The sequence below is a fragment of the Hetaerina americana genome, unplaced genomic scaffold (assembly GCF_022747635.1).
Source record: "Hetaerina americana unplaced genomic scaffold, ioHetAmer1.1.p SCAF_7, whole genome shotgun sequence".
Taxonomy (NCBI): domain Eukaryota; kingdom Metazoa; phylum Arthropoda; class Insecta; order Odonata; family Calopterygidae; genus Hetaerina; species Hetaerina americana.
This window is the reverse complement of record NW_027287316.1, coordinates 20,166,359-20,190,330: the sequence shown is the minus strand read 5'-3', so window position 1 is coordinate 20,190,330 and position 23,972 is coordinate 20,166,359. Positions and strand designations below refer to the sequence as shown.

At 40.8% G+C, this 23,972-nt stretch overlaps 1 protein-coding gene across 1 annotated transcript in view; it reads right to left on the bottom strand.

Annotated features, from left to right (window-relative positions):
• The window catches only part of LOC139696337 (tRNA dimethylallyltransferase), a 509,639-nt gene that overhangs the window by 143,464 nt on the left and 342,203 nt on the right, over positions 1–23,972 (bottom strand). The window contains exon 4 of the mRNA XM_071595056.1: positions 5,487–5,625. Within this exon, the coding sequence (XP_071451157.1) occupies positions 5,487–5,625 (139 nt within the window). The remainder of the gene's footprint in view (positions 1–5,486; positions 5,626–23,972) is intronic.

The window sequence follows — 23,972 nt, the reverse complement described above, 5'->3', positions numbered from 1 at the left end:
GACTATCTCGCAAATAATCCTAGAGAGACCACCACCTTCCGATCTCCTTTCGTTCCTCATACGAGGGGACAGGGTACTTCTCAGAGAGTAAGTATTTGCCTAATTATGGGCGGAGCTTGGAGATTTTTCTCTAGACGAATGGAATGAAGGTAAACGAATGCCAACCCCTTGAGAATTATCGCTGATCTACTCGTATCTCTCAAAGGGGATGGGAATTGTAAACAAAACGCTCCCTAAGTTCGAAATCTAGTACTTCCGAGTAATCTGACAACTGATGGAGTACATGCCAATGTTGTCGAAGAGGGGTCTTATCTCATTTAATTAAAAATCACTCGTACCCTGCGAATTACAGTTCATAAAGAAGATATTAGTGCACTGAAGAATGTGCGTCATCATACCTCTTGCGCAATGTCCTTCAACTTTCATTTTAAACCATAACAGGTATGCAAAATTTGCCACATCGGCAATATGGTACCGTCCTCAAAACCTCCGTGGAAATGATTCGGATTGCGGTATTTAACCCATAACGATCATAGCCATAGCGAAATAGGGCGATGAAACGTCATTTATTGTAACATAGTATAAAAAAGAAGCAAACATTTTAATATGACAATGTACATATTGACGCCACCAATGAAGACTTACAATACGACACTGAGAGAATCGACAGCAGTGGCCATCATTAAGGATAATTTTTATGTCACACCATCTTCATAGGCAGTTTGAATACTAGAAATGTGAAAGGAGGGACTTCTACTTTTACTGGGATATGGTGGATAGTCTTAGTCGGAGTAAAAAGCTAAGCCTACAAAAGAAATGAATCCTAGGCTACCAGAAATTTGGATTAATGAAAATGTAGAGCATGGCTCGCACTTTAGTTTCCATTTTGTAATAGTGCTAGTTAGCCGTTGCAAGTTGACACATGTTCAGTTCGCCGACGCCAATGGTTTGGGGGTAACATGCGATGCTGCTTCCGCCAGAGAAAATCGTCCGCCGAGGCCTACGTAATCATCGAGGAGGGTCTGCCCTTCCCAGCAGGGAATTGTTCAATTTTTTTGGAGATGGAAGACAATTTCAAAGAAGGGTAAAGGGTCACTGCTCTTAAGGAAGTAAATATTAACACCGCTGCTAACACTTTGAGGGAGGATCGTTGAATAACGTTAAGGACCAACTATGAGAAATTTTGACATTCCATTTTGTTCACCCAAAATTTGGTAACAGATTCATTTGACTTTAGACGTGTATGTGTGCGGTGGGTTCAGCGAAACCCACACAGGAATAGCAATTATTTAGAGAAAATCAACGTGAAATATGTTCCACTACCTGCATATCGTGTAGACCAAGCCCAATACAACTTTTCTCTGCTTCCTAAAATGAAGATAAACCTCCGTGGGAAGCGTTTTTCATCATCGAAACCAGGGGCAGGCGCAAATGAGCACGTTTCTACTCGCAGCGAATGCTAATGACGCATAACTGGAGTCAAATTGATTAAACTGCAACTTCTACCAAATACATATGTATTACACATTAAGCTAATAATGGTGTTGAATTGATTTTTTGAACAATAAATTACGCAAATAAAATGTATCATCTCTCTTTGTTGAACAATCCTCGTATAATGTCGTCAAAGATGGTGGCTTCAAGCCGTTTGATGGTTGATTGGCCAAAGTTCGATCATACGTTAAGATGCTAACCGATTAAAAAAACTCGGGTCAATCTTTTCCCCGTGTTCACGTTCTTCGATTTCATTCTTTCAACTTCTTCATCACTTTCCCCTTACTTTTAATATCTAATTGTGAAGACCATTGCCACAGGAACTACCCCACCGAGTCGATTGATCAAGTTCCGAGAATATGCTCATTGCATTAATAAGTGTGAGAATAAATCATTTAAAAAAAGTCACGCAGTTCTTCCTATGAAATCAATGCAACTAATTAAACGCAGGTGAAAACTCTAACATTTAATGAAAATAAGAATTAATAACGAACTCCGTCGAATATCGGAATTATCTCATCCAAAGATTAAGATTTTTAAAAATACATACATACCTGGTACCCCGCTAGCAAACCATCTATGGTGTGTGCCAGGGTTAAATTACACACCAAACAACTTTTGGCACAACACACTCCCCCCTAGCGCGGTCGGACAACGTTATTCCAATTCCTTATCGTTCGTGGGAAAAATGACACCTTAAATTTACCTATCTTGTACTTAATCTCTCTAATTTTATCTACATGATCTCTCTACCGTAGTATGATGAGGCTCATAATACATTATCAACATCATCACCAAAGTAAAAACCTTCCGATATACGAGGGTCATCCGGAAAGTAGTACCCGTTCGTGCCGCATGAAGTGCTGACGACGCGAGTAGCCGCTGGACGAGGTCAGATAGCTTCAGTGGCTTGTCTGCCTTCTCTGAGCCAAGTTGCGTGACGCTAGCATTGCCTGTGTTGTTTCTGTGATTGTTTACAATGTTTAAAAAAATTGAGAACGCCGCCAGTTGTGAAGTGAGGGCAGTGATTAAATTCCTCAATGCAAGAAACGTTCGCCCATGTGATATTCATCGCCAATTAAAGGAGGTGTATGGAGACAATGTAATGGACGAGTCGTCTGTTCGGCGGTGGTGTCGCAACTTCAACATGGGGAGGGGGAACACACACGACGATGAGCGTTCGGAGAGACCGTCTGTCATTACAGACCAACTGGTGAGCTCAGTTGACGAATTCGTGAGGAACGATCGGCGCGTCACAATTGATGACATCTGTGAGCATTTTCCCAATGTTTCTCGAACAATTGTTCATGAAATTGTTAAACACCATCTGCATTATGCAAAAATTTGTGCAAGATGGGTCCCTCGCGTATCTCAATGAGCTGGCGGCGAAGGACTATGCAGCAGGAATACAGAAACTTGTCACACGTTATGACAAATGCCTTAATTTGCTTGGAGATTATGTTGAGAAGTAGTTTAAAGTATCCTCTTTCAAATAAAATTTTTTATGTTTGTTAATATTTACTTTTGTGTCTTTATTTCACGAACGGGTACTACTTTCCGGATGACCCTCGTATGAGACGCCTATATGACATGAGGTGTTATTCTAGTCTATTTTTCAATAGCACATAGTACCAACTTTGATGCGAATATAAATTACGGACCTATATTAGAACCAAAAAATTTTAATAAACTTCCAATTCTTCATTTGAAGTCAGACTAAATATTCATTAACGACAGTAATTTTGATAAACTACGCATTTTTTTACTGGATTTATTGACTTTTAAGGTGTCATGATCGTCAAAGAAACGAAATATATCATAGTGACAACCGCTGGTGACACTATCTCTGCCGGGATCCGAGGCCAATGAAATTAAACTCTTGACACCCGAAATACCCAATATTTTTTCCCGAAACTTATCGCTTTTCGATAAAAAATTTAACCTGTCTTTCAGTTCCGCCACATAGTTGGTAATTGCGTTAAAAAAAGAAATAAGTGTTACAACATTGTAATAGTGATGGTTCCATCGATTTGGGTCCAATTTACAGAAAAAGGGGACCTTTTTCAATTGGCTAGGTCTTAACGGGGTTTTTACGTCCGCCTTCTATCCGTGAAACATTCACTTAATCGGTAGAAATGCCTACGGGTTTTCATTTCGCCAATTCCGCTGCAACGGTGTTCTTCAAGTTCTTCGCTAGCCGCGTATGGCAAGCAACGACACTAAATTGGCCAATTCGTAAATTCATATAAATATATTTTTTCAAAAAATATTCACCGGGGATATTGATTTCCAGCATATAGATTTCAAAAAAGCCTTACCTCTCTATCCTGTTCCTGTCCTTTCCTCGTTTGCCTAACATTCTCCCCTCTATTACAGTCTTCAACATCCCACTGCCGATCAATAGGCCATTCATCCATTTTTCCTTCCTCTTTATTATTTCTCCCTACAAACCCCTCTCCTCGCCCACCAAACATAATACTTCCTCATTTGTTTTCCTTTTGGTCTATTTCACCTTCTCCATTCTTCTCCATACCCACATTTCAAAAGCCTCCAATGTACTTCTATCTTCCTGCTTCAGAAGCCACGTTTCCGCGCCGTACATTAAAAGTACAGCAAATTACATTAAATTACAGCAAAGATCAAGAATTAGAAGAGGATAGCAATTTAATGAGGAATTCACACAAGCGATCAGGGTTAATTTCATATTATTTTCAGCCTTATAGGCCATTAAAAAGAATGATATTTTCCAAAATGATATGGTTTTCTTCTTTGCTTGGCTTTTTTAGTTTATTTTCAAAAAAACCTATTTTCAATAGGAGTATAATTAAAAAATACCGTGTACATCAAAAACATCCTTTTTCCCTCATACGGCAAACAAAATTGACAAACCCATTTATAGCTTTGATTGGATTCCTATTGGGCCAAAAAGAAACAAGGTCGTCTGGGACCCAACCCAAAGCTCCAGGGTACGTTCCAAAAGAAATGCAATTATTTTTTAATGTAATTTGTGGAACATATTTGCACAAACACTTCAAAATATTAAAAGTACTGTCCTTGAGCCTCTTCACATTTTTTCCAGCGACTCTGCCATGACGGGTACCCGCCATAGGCGTCTTCGGGAGCCTCCCGCCAGGTCTTCGTCACGGCTGATTGGATCTATTCTGTGGACGAAAAACGGTTTCCTTTCAGGGCTTCCGTAATCCGAGGGAACAAAAAGAAGTCCGCTGGGGCAACGTCAGGACTATAGGGGGGGTTGGGCAGCATTTGCACCTAGTGTTTGGCCAGAAACTCACGGACTCGTAGTGCGTTGTTGCAAACAACTTGGGCACGAACTTGGTGCACACTTTTCTCGTTGCTAAATCTTCAGTAACAATGCGAAACACAACAGTAAACGACAAGTTCAGTTCATAGGCAACCATCTTGATACTCAATCGACGGTCTGAGTCCAACAATTGTCGAACACGAGCCACATTTCTGTCGGTTTCGCTGGGTGACGCCCGCCCAGAGCGTTGTTCGTCGTGAACCTCTTCCCGGCCCTTCTTTAAGGCCTTTAACCTACTCGCAACTTGTGAGTGGGACGGAGCAGAGTCCCCGTATATGAGTCAATTTAAAAATCATTGCAATTCGCAGAAACGGAACAACTTGCAGACTACGAGTGGAACGCAGGCGTAGACGTAAAATTACTTCTATAGCATACGGCACATCACTCGATGTAAGCTGATGCGTTAATTATTCGTGAAAATTATATTTATCGAGAAAACACGATAGAATGTATTGAAAAATGATAAGGTTTTTCGAGCTATGCTGACGGCACTTTCACTTCTGACCTCGATACGCCGACAGATGTCTCTCCAATGGGAGAAGTGTAGCTGCTTTGATAATTTTTGGGATGCCACCAAAGAACATTATTGAGAAAATCAGGAAGGATTGTGTATATTTTTTAGGAAGGAAGTGTTTACTCCGCGCAGCCATTTAGAGCGATCATAACTTACCGGATTGCACCTGAGCCAAAGGATACACGAATTGCTGAATCGCAGAGGCCCTCCTAAGGACCCCCCGCCGTCTTGCTTCCTCTGTTCCTTCAACAGTTCGCTGTGTCGTCTGCCCACTTGCTTATACACCTCCAGGGACCTGCAACGGAAGGAGAAACGGGAGGATTCAAGAAACAGTAAAATAAAAGGAAATGTTTCAATGAAGACAGTACTTCCTTTGAAACGTGCTACATACTCAGTATAACACGTAATTAATTCCTTACAAAGCACTATAACCAAACGCTTGAGCATGATTTGATGTAAGCTGAGTATTTTGAAGGGATGGATTGATAATTTAACACGAAGGAAAAAAAGTAAAAAAGAAAAGGTTTTTGATAGTGACAAAAGAACAATCAAATAAGCATCGGGCTAGAAAACAGCGAAGACTTGAAAATTATGTAATATTCACAAATTTAGTCTAAGCATTTTTTTTAAATCTTTCTCCTGTTGGGGACTTCTTTTTTTCTTTGCAGGTTTGGATGCAGGGTAAGAAAAAATGCAGTGCTGAAGAAGTACTGCAACTAGCGGTAGAAAAAGGTGAGGGAAATCCGAAGCAAAAAGTGGATGGATGCGAAGATTGATAGCATGTAGAAGTGCATGCATATATTTTTATATTTTAAGCGTAGAAAGCGCGCGATGAGCTATTTTCAAGGCTTAGTCGGAAGGTCTGAAAATCGTCATTTACGCGAAGATAGGCTTTCATAAAAGTTGGAATGTACAGAAAGAGGGATATTAAATGCACAAAAAATGTCGCGTCTATTGTCTCGCGTCCATACAGACAACTCCGGGTTTCAATGACGCTGCGCAATTTCATAGATGTTGTTTCAATGGGTAAAGAATTTTTTTGAGTGTAATAAAAGGAACGATACGGCCTCAACTGACGACAGCATACTACCACTACTACCACTACATTTCTTTTGGGTTTCCAGAAAAAGAAAATCATAATCTTAAAACTAAACACTCAAGCTCTTTTCATCAAAAGATGGCAAGAAAGTAAGAATGAATAAGCTAGCGATTTTTTATACCATCAGCTGATAAAAACTGAAAAAAATAAAGGTATTTAAAAAATGTTACACAGTTAACCGTCATAACATGATGACGCACCCTTTGATTTATTACACTGAAAAGAGAAAAAATACACAAGAAATTAATCACTTGTGAACTGGTTGTAACGTTTAACTTCTAATGATGGCGAAAGAAATTATGCACATATTTTGCCACTGTAAACATATACTTGTATTTCCCAATACCACAAGCACAAAGCATCTGGAAAACCGAGCCACTTTCCCGTCCACTTTAAACGACATATACGCCGGTTGAATATAAAACGACTTCAGCGGTAAACCATCCGATAGCGGGTGTCCATCACGAAAGAGAACCATTAGATCAAAGGAGAAATGACGCGAAGCCAATTGGGACGTGAATTCCTCAATTTGTTCTCCACTATGCAGAAAAACCGATCGTTCCGCATGTTACGAGGGGCGTACGCGATTAAAGTAAACGGGAAATCAATCGGCTCTGCTTACAGTCAATGGGAGTGGTACGCTTCGGTCAGCGCTCTGCTCGTTCGGAGTGGTTTTTTTAATATAATTCGTGCGTCAAAGGGCATGCTATTCAACCCGAGTCTCATGAATATACTTATGGAAGAACGAGAGACGTTTATTAGGCAACCCTCATTAGCGATTACAGTAAGGGTTCCCTTTTCCATAAAAAAAAGAGATAAAGCTTTGTCAACGGATACTTGATAATCACCACCCCTTTCGCATGCCGTTCCAGCTCTGACTGGTGGGGTAAATTACGTCGTTTTGAACTCCTACAAAGACGATCCCATTTCTAACCGAGTGACGGGGAGATATTTTTACGGACATTTTTCGTTCATTCTCCGGTTAGGTGAGGTGAGCACCTCAAATTAGAGCGTCGTCTGTCGGATGAGACATTAGACCATTAATCTGCAGATGCCTTTAGCTTGAGACCTAAAAAATACGGATTGTGAATTCCTTCTATTCTTGTCTCTCGACTCAAACTGTTATGTAATATATATGGAAAGTATAAATCGGGAAATTTGTAATGTGCACCGACTAAGTGACGAGTGGTAGTGTGCTGCGTCAGTGATGTTGTTAGTTTACGAGGGTGGTACCAGAAGTACTCGATCCAACAAAGAAAACACAAAAGGTTTTGAAAGAAATGTATTTATTTTTCAACATAACCTCCTTTCAGCTCTATACACTTTTCCCAGCGATATTCAATGAGTTCGATGCCCTTTTTATAATAATAACTGTCTTGCTCCTCAAAATATCTATTTACTGCCGACATCACTCCTTCACGGTTGGAAAATCTTTTACCACCGAGCCATTTTTTCTAGTTAGCAAACAGGAAGTAACCCAAGAGGGCTAAATCTGGCGAATAGGGTGCATGAGGTGGCAATTCAAACTTGAATTCATGAATTTTGGCCATTGCAATAACGGATTTGTGAGCTGGTGCATTGCCTTGATGAAAAAACACTTTCTCTTAGCCAAATGCGGCCGATTTTCCTTGACTTCTTCGCTCAAACGTCGCAATAAGTTCGCATAATACTCGCCGTTGATAGTTTTTCATTTTTCAAGACAGTCAATGAAAATTATCCCACGCGCATCTCAAAAAACCGACGCCATCACCTTGCCAACAGATAAAACGTTCTTCGCCTTCTTCGGAGGCGGCTCTCTCTTTTGAATCCATTGTTTTGATTGTTCTTTTGTCTTGGGTATGAAGTAATGGGTTGGGTAGTGTTTTGTGAGAAGATATTAATTTGGTAGTTGTGTCAATCCAAAACCTACCTTAATCGTTATATTGCATAAAAAATATGTAATATATATATATATATATAAACGTTGGAAGTAGAGTGTTAACAACGTAAGTCCTCTTTCACTCATTACTCATTCATTCAAAAGACCCGTCGCACACGACCCGGAGTGAGATCTACCGTCCACATCTTTGAATTAGCAATTCTCCCCAAACGGGGAGAAATAAAGACGGCGTACTTCGTGCTGAAAACGACTCGGAGATCATCATAACAAAAACACTGCGTAGCCACATATCGTTTGTGGAAGATAAAGTTCAGATGATATATCGGCAATACATATTCATCGGCCGTTGTAGGAACTAAGCAATACATATTCATCGGCCGTTGTAGGAACTAATTGTAAATCGTGCAGTTCTAATATCTCCAATTCTAATTTCAACAAGTATTCACATTGTCATATGTCGAAGTCCAAATTAAAAGCCCAATTGTTAACATTCAATTCCTGTTAATATGAGCAATTTTTTGCATGATTATGAAGGTCACAATGATATCGATTCAGTTTTTTTAATTGTGAAAACCGAGGTTGGAAATTCTGTGTTGGATGAATTATGGGGCATTTGAAGGTGATAGGACGAATCCTATTCGGCCATATAAGCTTCTGGATGGGTGTAAGTTACACTTTTAGCACACCCAGCCGTCCTGCCCAGCTTATCAAATATTTTGTTCGATAGCTAAATGTACGAATCGTATTATCGGTGGTTTTACTGCGAAAGAAGGTACAGTTTTCTTCTGTTATTTCAATCTTATCGTAATCCTGCTGTAGTCTGAACCACATTGGGCGCTTTCAACAAGATTCTGCATTTAAACACTCAAATCCGCATCCACAGCCCATTGATTTCCCTACCCCCAAGCCACTTGTGGGCTTTGCCACACTCCTCGTAAAAAACTGAAGGATTTTTTCCTAGGTGCAGCGCACGTCGTAATAAGTCCTACGGCGTGAGAATTTCAAACATTCGAGGTAAGTAATCCTATCCTTATGCCCCTAGGAGTAAGAGTTCTTTCTCCACTACCGTCTCTGGAAGATCTGTACCCCAGAAAAATCACACAGCTTGGGGCGTGCAGAGGCTTCGCAGGGATTTGAACCTGGAGCCATCCGGTCTTCAAGTGTTTAAACTTCTGTCATTGCACCGCAGCCCTAAGGGTCTAAGATCCCCCGCAATAGAACATGACACATCTCTGCTCACGACACAATCTCTGTACTCCCGAAATTAAGGATCAGAGAAATGACGGTAGGATGGAGCACATATTGCATAAGACGAAATGTGGCGATTTGAACAGCCGGAGTAGTAAAGGAATACTAACATCGCATTGGCATTGGCAGCCTTCCGTCTCGGAACAAAGTCGTCACCCTATTCCGAACCTATGACATCTAAAGAAGACGACTTCGCAACCGAGTTGACCACAGGCACGCAATGCACGTCCTATCCAGACGAGACGCGCCACTTCCCTTATCTCCCGTCTTGCAAACAGTTACAAAGTGTATGCGCACTTTGTGCACTCTTGTGGAAGGAGACTTGGCTTCCTTAAAGGTCACACGACACGTGGAAACCCCGAACAAAGATCCTCCCTTCGATCGCAGCATCCGGACAAATGCAAGGCCGAACACGGACGATTTTCAAAAAATCAAAGAGCGAATGATAAAGAGGAGTAACGGAATTCGAGTCAACCGGGTGACGATCTTTCACGACGCCGGAGATAAACGCACATCTCCCTCGCGTGCGAACTGAGATACCGACCCCAAAAAAAAATAAAGACATCGGAAAAGGACATTATTTTGCGCAAGCAATAGAATGCCAGTGTGAAGTAATAAATCAAGTTTTATTTGAGATTACATTTCCCTATGACTAATTTCAATCTGACTAACCGAAACTATTTTATTCTAAAAGATGGCCGATCCTAATAAGCGATCAGCCATTTTAGTTTTTGGTAGCTCATCGGGTCCAGGTGTTTCATAAAAATTTAACTGAAATGTCAAATCATCACGTCATAATTAACTACAAATACTGAATGAATATAACATTTTGCATTCATTAATACGTAAAAATGACGTTTACTAATTATACAGCTTGATTTTTCAAATTATAAAAATAGCATTTGTTCGACGAAACAATGTCAAAGCATAATACAAAGGCAACTTTTAAAAACATAAAATCAACAACGAAGTCCATCAAGTTAATATTTAAAAGAGCGCTTACAAAAAATGTAACTCCCGAAAAATCACTGTTTATTATAGCTGATCAACATTATTTTGACATGAAAATGCTGAACTCATAATTTTCAAATTGAATGGAAATCGTAGATTTTAAATGGGGAAAATAATGATTGCCCCCGACTAGGGCACCACGCGATGCCGACACTATCACGGCAGCTTACTTCTGAAATTCCTGGCTGTTAAGTTCCATTCTGGCATTTATACAGAATCTATGGGCTTAAAAAGTGTAGAGAAATGCTATCTCAAGTCTTCTATCTTATCGGACTTAACGTAAAGACCGGAAGGCATACTGAACTCTTTAAGAAATAGCGATACTCTGAAATCGATGGATATTTTTCACGAATCACAAAAATGTCTAAAAAAGGATTGAATCAGGTACTGAATGGCAATATGAAATCCAAATGACATACCATTGAGGCACGTGATACTATTTGTGAGGCACGAGTAACATTAAGTGAACGTGGGTTTAATATACGAAATTTATATTCGCTGAACCGATACGAGAGCGTCATCAATAAATACGAGTAGTAAAAGAATAGCTAAATTTGACAACAAGGGAAGTCGCCCATCCGATTTGTCAGGTAAGGAGATACTTCTTGGCAAAGCTTCCACCAAAAAAATCGCGGTGGCAAAAGGGTTATTCACCAGAATGTTTGCCCGGAGAGTAGATTCGCATTTTCAAGGAATATGCACACCGCGATATAAAATGCGAAAAAAAACCCCATACGTTTCCACAGCAACACAGTTTGAGATCATTTAGAGAAAAGGCGAGCCAATGGCTTTGAAATCCATGCGATGAAAAGTTTGCACTTGCATTGTGTACCTTTTAGGCTGGCCTTCTTCATTTCCGTGAGCAATTTGCATTCTATAGAAATCCGAGGTGTATAGCAGAATTACAATATGCTTAGCTCACATTCTTTCACTTTGCATTGCGAAACATCACAAAAAAATATGACACGTGAGGTTAACTGAAGTCGAGTTTTGTAAGGCGACAAATCAATCAGAGAGAGAGAGAGCCTTCGCGGGAAAGAAATCATATAATCGCCACTTCCCCGCAACATGCTTGCTACAGGAATCAATCATGATATCAAAAAAGCAACGTAGTCACAATTTTATTTTCCAACTGATTATAAATTTTCCGCTGAAATAGCAGAGCCAAGGCAGGCACTCGCAACATCACCATCGTGTTAGCGGCAGACGACCCCATGATCGCGCGCGATGATGTAACTCCATTTCTGAGGAGGAAAACAGACTGTTTTGACTTAGGTCATGGCATGGTGGCAATTCACTCGCAGAATTATCAAAGCGCCTCCTTTCATTGAGGCATTTTATAGTCGGAAGAAACACAGCTCGCATGAACTCTTGATGACTAGTTTGGCGGAAATGGTGGAAATCAAAATGGGACAACAAAACTCTTGAAATGCCGAGGCTAGCTAAATAGAGCATGGATAAGCGGATCGCCACTTGACCCTTAAGTATCAACAGGCGATAGTGAAGTTGCACTGTTAACTCGTGCACAAAATTTCAACATTACACATCTTCCAGAATATAATATTGTATCCTTGATTTTCTGTCATAATGTCATGGGGCAATTCGTCACCATGCACTTGTATGCGTAAAATTTAATAAAATTTCGCGAAGATAACTTTAGATGTGAGGATACGTAATTAATACGCTATCTTTTTTATAACTTGTATATATTGGCTCCTCATCAACAATCATTATGAATTTTCTTTAAATCTTGAAGGAATTATATCTTGTGCGAACTCATATCGGTTTAGTACTGTGATTCATTTACGTAAAAAAACACCTAATCATTGGATATCTACTACTCGTCATATTTGGACAAGATTATCAACGTGAAAAATCAATTTTTATCTGTAATTCAAGAAGGTAAACGACAGATTTGAAATAAGAATTATGTGAAACAAATCACCCAGCTTGCTATTAAGAGTAGAGGCGGGGTCCTCCGCAAATATGTTGATGAGGCTACGGCCTATGGCGGGCGTTGCATGATTTTAACTCGAGTAACTTACGGGCACGATGAAATGTGAAATAGGGAGGTTTTTATCGGGCAACAAAAAAACCGACCCCGAGCTAAACACTTCCCATCCTGATTCTCCATCGGCAATCCGCACTCTGGTTTCAGGTTGAGACGCGAAGAGGTTTCGGATAGACAATGTTTCCCTACAGTATGCTGCTATCTTCTGCAAAAAATTAACATTAACTAAGTTAACTCGGCCGAAGGCCTATTCAAAATCAACGACCCATACTTTTACGTGCATCCAAATTTATTCCTTTATACCAGTTCACGCATTATTGCTATGGCATATGATGGCTTCTATACCCATCTCCTTTCTATACCCAAACTGATCTTCTGTTAAGATCTCTCTTAACCTCTTCTGAATCATTTAGTTGAGGATTCTAATTACTATCTTTTCGAAGTGCGAAATTGAGCTAATGGTCCTATAGTCTTCAAAATACTCCACCTTTCCCTTTTTTTAGAATGGGAATCAAAACCCGTCTAAAAAGGTCTTCTGATAAATCACATAAAGGGCAGTTAATATTTAAAAAATATTAAGAATAGGCCAAATATCTCGTCAGTTTCTGAATCGCAGCAATTACTTCTTCCTATGGAGAAGTAACTAAAAATATGCTATGCCACTGTTAAACCATCACATCTCCTCATAGCTTCAATATCAATTCGGAAATCTCAAATATAGTTTTATGCCAAGGATGCGCGATCATATTTTCCGAACATCAAATATATATGGTATCTGCCTATAATGATCCTCTTTGGAATTGAAAACTGGTTTAAAAGTTATAGGTTCACAAAAACAAATTAATTTACTACTTAATTAAAGTTGAAGGTTTTTTACAAACAGAAAAACAAATCAGAACCATTTTTAAAAAATGCATAATTTAATTAAGACTCAGTTTTCCCGAGTCCTGCATAAGGCCCTGCATAGAGTTTTGCCCTTGAAGTCGTGATCTTCAAACTTTTTACGTCTTCTAAGATACATCATCAAAATTGGGATTTCTTTTCAAAGAATTGGAGTGTTAAAATAAATAATAATCGGGCCTTTTAACCCAAATCAAAAAGTTAATGAATGGTGAAAAATAATTTCACCACAATAAATCACCTAAACCAGATCAATTTTCCCTCTTAGGCTCTTTTATATGGCAGCGAAATAAATATAAGGCAGGGCCGAAACATTTTTGCACTTAAAAAACTGAACTGTAACATATAGCATATGGATAGCATAAGTAATAAAATTATAACGAATGGTCTCTTTGTTATGGCGGGCCTACGGATAGGGTTTCGTCAGAATTACGGCATTTTATCATCATTTAGCAGCAAAAAATAAAATTTTATTTTTAAAATATTACCATCACGCATTTTTACGGACATTGCTAATCAATTTGCGATAAAATGACGCCAGAATGTAGAATTAAAACTAGGACAGTACCAATCCATCAAAACTTCTGAATCAAGAAAAAAATAGTCGAAAGAAAGGAGTGAAATAAATACAGGGAAAACAACTGCGTTATTAAGTACTTCTTTGAAGGACTCATTTTTAGTAACGATATAGAATGAAAAGCCTTATCAGTGCGTAGATAGGATGGTCACCAAATCAAGGATTAATAACTGCAAAGGCTTCTCTGGGCTAGTTCCGAATATTTTCTCCGTTTGACAGAAAATTATCACAATTAAATGCGTGCATGTTAGACCTTAAAATACTAAATGGATATTTTTAATTTACTCGTTCAAGCACCAGGAATTATTCTTGTATTCCAAGATGACGCGAGTCCAAAGGAAATCGTAAAATAAAGCGGAAATCAAAAAAATTATAAAACCGACGATGCGAAGTTCCATACGAAAATCTGGGAATTCGCAGGTGCAGTCGGATAACAAAGACTTTAATTATGACGCAGGGATGGTTTGACCGCGCGATTTTCCGATATAATATACGTAATTAAGGCATTATCTCACTCAGAATTCCTCACATAAGCATGCCTAAGACTTCGTATCATTTTCATCATGTCTCCGTGGAGCTTAGGTCACACGGGAATCCGCAACTCAATATACCATCACATTTTGGGAAACTTGGCTTTAAGGGGGAGACTCTCGTTCCGACGCTATATCCACTTTCCAGGAAATCCGCTTGAAAATTTCAATAATTCGCCAACACAGCAACGCCGATGGCGCATTAGTTAGCCTCGGTGAATGCAGATGGGGTCTTGCAGGGAGCCTCGCCACCTCCTTCCCCCCATCGAGCCGATACGGCATTCGCTTCCTTCCACCGCACAGGACTTCTGGTATAGGGCCAGATCGGGGTTTTAAATTAACCCGGTCATTCCCTCCGAGACGACCAATCTACTTTTGTCTCCCGAGTAGACGGAAGAGAGTAGTGAGATTTTCAGGGGCAAGGGCTTGTCGCGCCTCGACGTTAAGTCACAAACTTTCGCAATTAGGAAAGAATTAATCAAGAGAGGATCCCCGAGGAAAGAAGCCAAAGAAAATCGCGATGTCTACAGCACGAACAGTGGCAACAGAGGGGTAGATGAGGAAATGGCAATAAGGAACACGCCTAAAAAAGAAAAATCAGATGGTGGCCGCATGCCTTGAGAAATTATGTATCTTTTAGGAGCAATATGATGAAAGACGACCAAGAGACAATTCCTAGGCACGCAAAGAGTAGGACAGAAGAACGGTCAAGATCCTGAGAAATTCGTCAATTATTAGCAGTTGAAAACTGAAGCAAGGGTAAAAACTCATGCATCAGGAAAGTATCAGTGCCACCACACCTTCCCCAAAAATAATTACAAATATGCGGAAGATGTTTGAGTGCTCCTAGAGATGTGCTGGTGGTGAGCTATGACATTTGCTCCTGACAGAGTCACCCATGCCAGATGGTTGAAGGATAGGAGCCAGACGATAAGTAGCCCGCGTCAAGTCAGTTTCTTGATGAGGTGACTGCAAAGGTGCAGGGGGACATCAATTTAAGTGATAATTCAGTGTTAAAAAATTAAGAAAGGCAACTGAAAACCTTGATCATTTATACCGCGACTCAATGAAGGATACAACTGTGTCTGGCACCTAAAGGTTGATGGAGGGAATTTTGATTGTCAACGGAATGCTGAACTAAGTAACAGAGAGTAGAATTGACAAAATAAAATTAAAACTCCTACAGCCGTAATAAGTTACGGACGTTAGCAAAGTGAAGTAGAGGGAGTAACAGAGAAGATGCATGCTGGACAGTATGCGGAATCGAACAAGGGTTTTTTCTGTGGTTTAGGGACGCTGTGTCGTTTTAGAGGTGTAGCAGCAGCAGTTAGTGAAGTGTCCAGCCGTCATCTTATCTTAACCAGCATATTACTAGTAATAATCAGCGTTTAACCCCCTCTTCAGAGTTACTTTCGCTACAGATAAGTTTAACTGTAGCAGTTAGAGGTCTGATTTCACTACAAACAATCATAGATTCACTTACTCGTACAGGTCATTCGGATCGACCATTGTTAGCAGTTGACCATTTTAGCAACAAATAAAATAATAAGAGATAAAATTATCAAAACAATTACTGTAACACTGCCCATTAGGCTAAATAGCAATTGCTGTGCTTCATTATAATGACCAATTATTGATATAAATGACGATAAACAATAATTCAATATCGACAGATCGATGTTCCAGAGGGGATCAAATAGGAGGGGGAAACCTGGCCTCAAGAGTAATATCGCAGCATGTTTCCACACAAATATGAAGCACACTTTGTGACACAATGTATCTATTTCAAAGAACTGAATTATATAGGGACTACAGAGACGATAGCAATGTCATGAAACACATATCGAAATTAGACAAGGAACTTCACTACTAGGTGAACACATTAGCCAAACAAAGCCGTTCCTTTTTCAGAACTAAAGATTTTTTTAGTTCGATGAAAACGGGCGCTTCTCTGCACTGCTTTGAATCTTCAAAAACTTCTCAAGTGTTTGCTAATTGTATTTAATTGTTTTTAACTCAAAAACCTATGCAACCACTGGATATTGTGCATAATGTGTCATCGGCTACCTTAGTCTTTGCTACGTAAAATTTAATGGCCACTTTGAACATAGCAATTTCAATGATAATAGTTTTTAAAGTTCTCAACAGAGGACACACACAGTTATTCAATATCATTATTGTTAACTTACAATGGAGATTTGAAACAAACAATATAATAACATCCTAATTAAACCATACTTGAGCCAACAGCTGGAAATAATTGCAATCACTTCCTAACAAGTTAACAGACAGATAAAGTAATTAACCATTTGATGGTCGACTGCTGCATTTGAAACTGCACGAAAGATAAAATTCTGGAAAGCATCAAACCTACAAGTAGAAAAACGGCAGTTAACTTATCTCCGAAAGTCCGATGCCGTCGTCTTTAAATTTGCCAAGTTTCACTTGCGTCACACCACCTGATCACTTAAGAGACCTTCCGAGGGCTTCCTCTCGTGCGTTTGTGTACAAAAGGAGTTCGTTATCTGCAGTGATTCATCCAGCCCGAAATAGGATTGCATCACATCGGGTGCCGAAGCGACAACATTCCACGAACGCATAATCCCTATTTGACTGATCGTTTATCGAAGAGAGGAGTTTTAAGAGCAAATACGATAGCGCCTGGGGGCAGGCTCGCGCAACAGCGTTGGCGCCGTGTGAAGGAAACGTGCCAATCAAACTACCGAACCCAGAGACTTCAACCGATTCCAGCGTTTCGGAGATTTACTTGAGAGAAAAAATAGTAAACAAGAAGAAACTCTGATAAAAGAGACGTCTTCCGCCCTTTCCATTGGGTGGCAGATAAACATTACATAGAGTAAACACGACGAACCTGGAACACTGAGAAATGACCCAATTAAACGACAAACTGAATGAGGTAAGGAATATTTTCCTTCATTTCGAAGACGATAATTCGCATTCGAAATATTAAAGCGGCTGAAAGGAAGTCTCCCATCTGTTTATTATCCACTTTTGCCAAGGGAAAATATAAGTAGAATAGTATCTTACTATTTTCAAAGGTAGTGGTTTTAATATGACACTACCACAAAAATAACTACCCAAAACTGCCGTTGTCAATTATTACTCTTATTCCTCATGCCGGTGCTTTCCATAGGGTCATCGGAACGCTCAAGACCTTCAACCAAATCACAGTACACGGGAAATGTAAATGTTGTCGAATTAAAGCAATGAACTATGATCTCGTTTAATTTAATCAAAAAAAACGAGAAAAATAGTTAATTGCTCTTTTGAAATTTCTGTGTTTCAGAGCTAAGAGGTTTCCGTTTATTGGCAATAGGATGATAATTTCGCTAAAAACTTTTTTTCATGATATGCAAGCCATGCGATGAAATGCGGTCATTTTGTTTGAAAGCGTAAAATCATATTTTCGTTCACTTTTTCACACCCGATACAGATGATCCATTACAATACCTAAGCGAGTTAAAATATTTGCAACATTTTTCTTCGCTCTAGAGTGTCAGTTATCAAGTCGAGTTAAGACTCCCTATAATACGATAATGATAAATATTACGAACTAACTCGATGGCGTCTCCCACTTCCTCAAAATATATTTATCGGCTTCCATGAAATTCTCCCGATTTCCTTCTACTCCCTCCAAACATGTCTGGTAGCTATTACTAAACCTCCTTTAATCTTCATATATCCCGATCTCTGCCGACTTCTTCATCTTTATCCTCTTCCTCACAGTCCAAATCCCTCACCAGTATAACACTACGCTTCAGATTAATTTTCACTGCACATCCTCAGGGTGGCCACTTACCTTCTTACGACTGACGACTAGGTCCCAATTTTTCTCCAGTGTGTTAGGAAAGATTTTTTTTAGAGAATCATCCCTCATCACCGACCGCACTACTGGTATCATCGAAATCGATCGAACAATAGTTTCGTTCTTGCCCGGTTCTGAACGCGTGATGGCCTACGGCAAACAATAAGTAGACAAAAGGAGCATCGTTCCTAGCGGGAGTTCCCTATTAATATCTTAATCCCAAATCGAATACCAAATTCCTGACTTATAAATCCGGATGGTTCCCCCAGCTATCCCTGAATTTGTAAAGAAACGGATTGATTCCCGACAAAAAATATGATTAATTCTTTCCCTCCGTACCTCTACCTGTTCGAAGACATCGTAATTTCTCATTGCAAATCCTTACTTTGTTAACCCAGTTCTTCTGTTAAAGGTCGTTTAACTCAGCATAGTCGTCCCTTATAATAGTTCCCATGGCATTATACATCTGAAAAAAAAACAATATTTTATTTCCTCCTTTATTTCATCGCCCTGAAACACGGGTTCCACCACCGGAGCACTCGTGACCCAAGTCGTGTTCCCGATAAGGATTTCGTCGCCGCCGTCGATTCCGTATATTTTTTTTAATCGCCTCGATCCTTACAACGTTCGAACGTAAGTACAATTAGACTGTCTTGCGTTTGACACTCCCGATGACCCTGGGCAAAATGGCAACACACTTCATCGTAGAGCCTAATCTTTCGACGGGTACCAGTGAAAGCTAAATATTACCCTGAATATTTTCTAAGAGAATTTTGCCAAATGATCGCCCCATGCGGTGATTACTAAGATATTTCGTCTTATTTTTAGAGTACTGCAGTAATCACACTTTATAGCATCACACATACTGGTAGTTTAAAATAAATCCATCTACTTTGCACCATTAATTTCCCGCACGAAACATTGGAGCGCATAGCCATTATAAAAGTATTTCAACGCGAACGGGTTACAAATATCTCTGTCTCTTTGAAATGAGAAACATTTTCAAGATTTCGCGGAAAAATCAGTCCCTGAGGAAGAGAAGATTACCTCAAGTCTCAATCTAACCTCACTAAACGAATCCATCAGTTCATCAATCACTCGAATCATAATTACATGGCTCTAAATAAGGCACATAGTCAAATTAACAGCCTAATTTAAGACCGTGAAGAGGCGAAATATGACAGAAAGCGAAAAAAACCAAACACGGCCACGCAAAAGAAATAAACGTTTCGGCCAACGCGGAAATATTAGTTCTCACCCAAACGAATGGAACTCGCAGAGACTTCGTCGCCGAGTACAAGGCTTGCGCCCCAAATTTCGAATTTCAGGAATCATCCATATACTTCCGATGAGCGAACAGGTAACACGTGGAATTTCAATAACGTTACGTAGATTTCTAGCTGATGAGGGGGACGAGGGAGAGTAAGGAGGCTATTAGCAGACTGATTACTCAGAAAGAGTAGAGAGGGAGGGAGAGAAAGGTGGGAGAGAGCGGAAAGTAGGTGAGAGGGGGAGTATGAGAGAGAATGGTGGCGAGGGAAGGGGCAGCCGGCATGCAGAAGGTCGGCGTGGGAGGAGAGAGCGCGGAGGTGGGGAGGGGGTGGGAGAGGGAGTTAGTCTGGCGTGAGGATGGGTGGGGAGGAGAGCAATGACTTGGTGTGAGACGGCGAGAGGCCAACCCTGATGTGGCCGTGGGTCTAAGAATAAACAGGAGGAAAGGGATTTTGAGGGGGGAGAGGAGTGAAAGGGATGGGGAAGGATTTTGAGGAAAGGGCAGGGTGTGGTGCGTTAGGTCGAACCCCGGGGGGAGGAGATTTGATTCATTTTGGGGATTCGACCCATGTGCTGAGATTCTCAATTGCGAATCCGTTCACTAATTATACGCACCCACTGCCATCAGCCACGGTTATCAATCCCGGAATTGATTCGAAGCAGCCCTCTACTCGATTCCATTATCGGGTGAACTCCTCTCGTCTTTTTATCCCTTCACTATTACGTATTATATTTGCTTAATTTATCTCATCCGGGGATTTCCTCAGTACTTCTCCCCATTCATTTCTTTCATTCAAATGTAGCCTTCATTAAACCACCGTGTTCCCGATGAGGCTCTTCATTCTCTTTTCTTAGTTTTATCCACTCTGCTTATTTTAAAATGTAATGATTGACCAAAATAATCGAGGCACGAACGCATGTGATAATCCGTATTTCTACTTACATTCCCGCTAATTCAAGTTCTGTTTCAATGAAATCAAAGAGAGATGTATTTATTTACCCTCGGTCAGCCATTTCGCACCTTAAGTTCAACTCAGGAAAGACTCATTATATACATTAAAAACACGTGAAAGCCAAGGATGACGATTTGATACAATCCTCTTCGGACGCTATAGCCAGGGGAGACAACCGGGATGGCGAATTGTAACTGATTCTCCTTAGTACTGTACGTATTTACTAACTAAGGGTCCATTTGTCAGTTGTCACCAACAATAAAAGACACTGTGACCATAGCTGGCTAACCTTCTTAATGGATTTTCGTAGCAATAGAAGGGCTCTATAGGAATTCATCGTGGTTTTAAAACATATTTATCCAAGAAATGTTAAGAATCAGGGCGCCTATTTCGGAACTTTTCGACTGAAAGGACATTCAATGTTCTAAATCTTTTATATACTATATTCTTTATAACTCCGAAAAAATGGACGCCATTTAACTCGACATTAAAAACGGTTCTGTGAAAGACGATCGTTTTAATTAATTTTCACAACCCTTTCAGGATACTGAGCCGTAAAATCTTCTTCAGAGCACGTCAAACAGTTTACTGAGGGAGCGATAGAGTCGCCACATTATTAATATTAACACCACACTGTCACGCTCAAGAATGACGTCGGCCGTGACGATGAGACGAATTCTCTGCATTAAATATCTTTCAAGAGAATGTCGGTCCCCTACCGAGATAAATGAAGTGGCAGTCAAAAAACCAAGTAGATAGAAGGATATAAAAATGGGGTAGCAACTGGCATACACCCGAAGAAGAGGCGATTAACAGTGAACAAAGAAAGGGCCCGAAAGGAGTGTATAACACAATAGAGAAGAGAAGAAGGGGATGAAAACAGTGATACGATGGGGTTTGAAGATCCGCCAGAACCCAGAACAGCGGGAAACAGTCGCAAAGAAAGATAGACGGTAGAAAGGGTAGATCAATATGAACACCGAAAATTCTTTCGGACGATCAGAGAAAAGTAAAAACGGAATAATTAATGCCCATTAAAGATCTTTCGGGCCGGTGAAACCTTCAGGCGTATTAAACAGACGACGAAGAAAAAACGGAGAGAGTCAGGTGTGAAGAACAAGGTAATATATCAGAAATAAAACGATCCAAAAAACCATCTGAAATTTGAAACGAAATGAATAAATTTGGGAGTGATTTGCAAGAGTGCTAACTTATTCTTATTTGGCTCGAGACAGACTACGGATGCGGGGCTGGGAAATGAAAATATTACTCGGCTATATTACCAATAACGCTAGCCCCCAGCCCCCTTAGGAATTATGAACTCTCATGGTACAGTGGAGAAACAAAACACGTTACACGGCATTTGGCGCGTCATGCTACAAACATAAGATGAGACTAGGGGGAATGCGGGTTGGGGTGGGAAGAAAGAGCTTTGGTGGGCAGAGAAGTTACGCAGGAATCTAAGAACAGCGATGGATTGAGAGAGCAGGACGGGGTATGAAAGCGGAGAGGACGGAAAGGACTGCAAGCAGAGAAAATGGAGCGGGAGGGAAGAAGGGAGGAAAATTAAGAGAAGAGGAAAGTTGAGGGGCGGGGGAGGGGGGGTGATGGCGGAGAGGTGCGAGACAGGAAGAAGAGGGGAGGAAAGATGAGTAATGGGGCAAGGCTCGAGCGAAAACACGAAATCATATATCGGGAGAGGGAGTGAAAGGAAGGAGGGGTAAGGTGAGGTTGGAGAGAGAGAGAGAGGGGCGAGTCTTTAAGGAGGATGTGATGGGGTACTTAAATGGGTCCTTGGATATATCTTTGCACGAGCGTGTGTGCGGGATTGAGTGAGGGAGAGGGGGGGGGGAGGCAGAACGGAGGAGTCAAGACTCCCGGGGAATGACGTCAAGGTGCAGAAGGGGCGGAAGTTGGAAGAAACGGAAGGAAAGACGGGAGAGGGAGTTTTCGCGTCGAGTAGTAAAAGGATGAGGGGAGGGAGCGTGAACACGTTTTCCGGGCGGTTAGGTAAATTTTTTTTTCTGGAAAAAAATATGAAACGTAGGTTCTTTAAGGAAGACAATGGGATGAGTGCGCAGACCAAATTGAGGGATGTAAGAAAGAGTGATCCGGGGCTTAAGCGAGTTAAAATTGGATAGGAAAGGATGGGGCACCGCGGTAGCCTATTCACTGAAGGGCCCACGTTCGTGTCCCCGTGACGGGTCTGGACATGCCCTTTCTCCTGAGATTTTTCGACCATTCGATTTTCCTTAAAAATCATGGTTCGCACACGGAGAGACCTCCCCTTCAACCCAGTATATAACCTGATGTCTGATTGTAACAATCTAAGGACTCGGTTTGTGGGCGAACTCGACCAGAACCAATCAAATCATCATCTGGGTCCATATCTGTGTATTTGGACAGATTGCAAAGCAACAGGCTAGATCGATCTGAGGGTTGAAATATGAGAGAATGAATGGAGGAGGAGGAGAATGGGTTAAGGGAAGCTGACGACAGCCAGACAGCATTGCCCACGAATTGCGAAGAGGTGTAGTCATGGGTGCCGCATTTAACTCCGGAAAGCAGACCTCACTGGTAAACAGGGGTTGAAAGTTGAAAAGGAAAAACGGCTGGGGGAGAAATTTTATTTTCTTCCCTACTCACATCCACGGAGGATCGCGAAGCGTGCTTAAAAGGGACCTCCTCCTCATACCGGGCCCGGCACGTGCACGTCCTGCAAGCAATCGTCGACGGCGGCCGTAGTTCTCTTGGAAATGATCGCATAACCAACCCTCACTCCCTCCTATTTTTCGTTTGAATTTGGCCATGTCGAAATTTTATGATCAATCAACTCTTCCGAAGCATCGGGAACTGCAGTCGTTCGTTTACGTGGAAGGACACAGACCGCCGTCAAAAAAGGCTCGTTTGCGCCGAAGAGGGGCTCTCTCGCCCCAACCACCTTGAGCAATAAATGCGTCCGATTTCTCGTTCTCAGCAAGTAGTGCTACACTAATAAGCTCAATCGAACATATATATGGTATTTTTTTAAGGCAATCTACCGGTTAAGGTACATTTTTGGATGGACACAACTACCAAACAAACATTTAATTACTCCTAACAGAACACAAAATGCATCATCCTACTCTATATCAGGTCCCTCTTCAACTCTGAGTACTTTCTTCCTCCCTTCATCCCGTCCAACATCCCCATCCTGTTCCTTCCCTTTCCTCTCTTGCCCAACATTCTACCCTCCATCACAGTCTTCAACATCCCACTGCCGGTCAACACCCCCTTCATCCACTTTTCCTGCCTCCATAGGATTGCTCCCAACAAACCCCTCTCTTCGCCCACCAT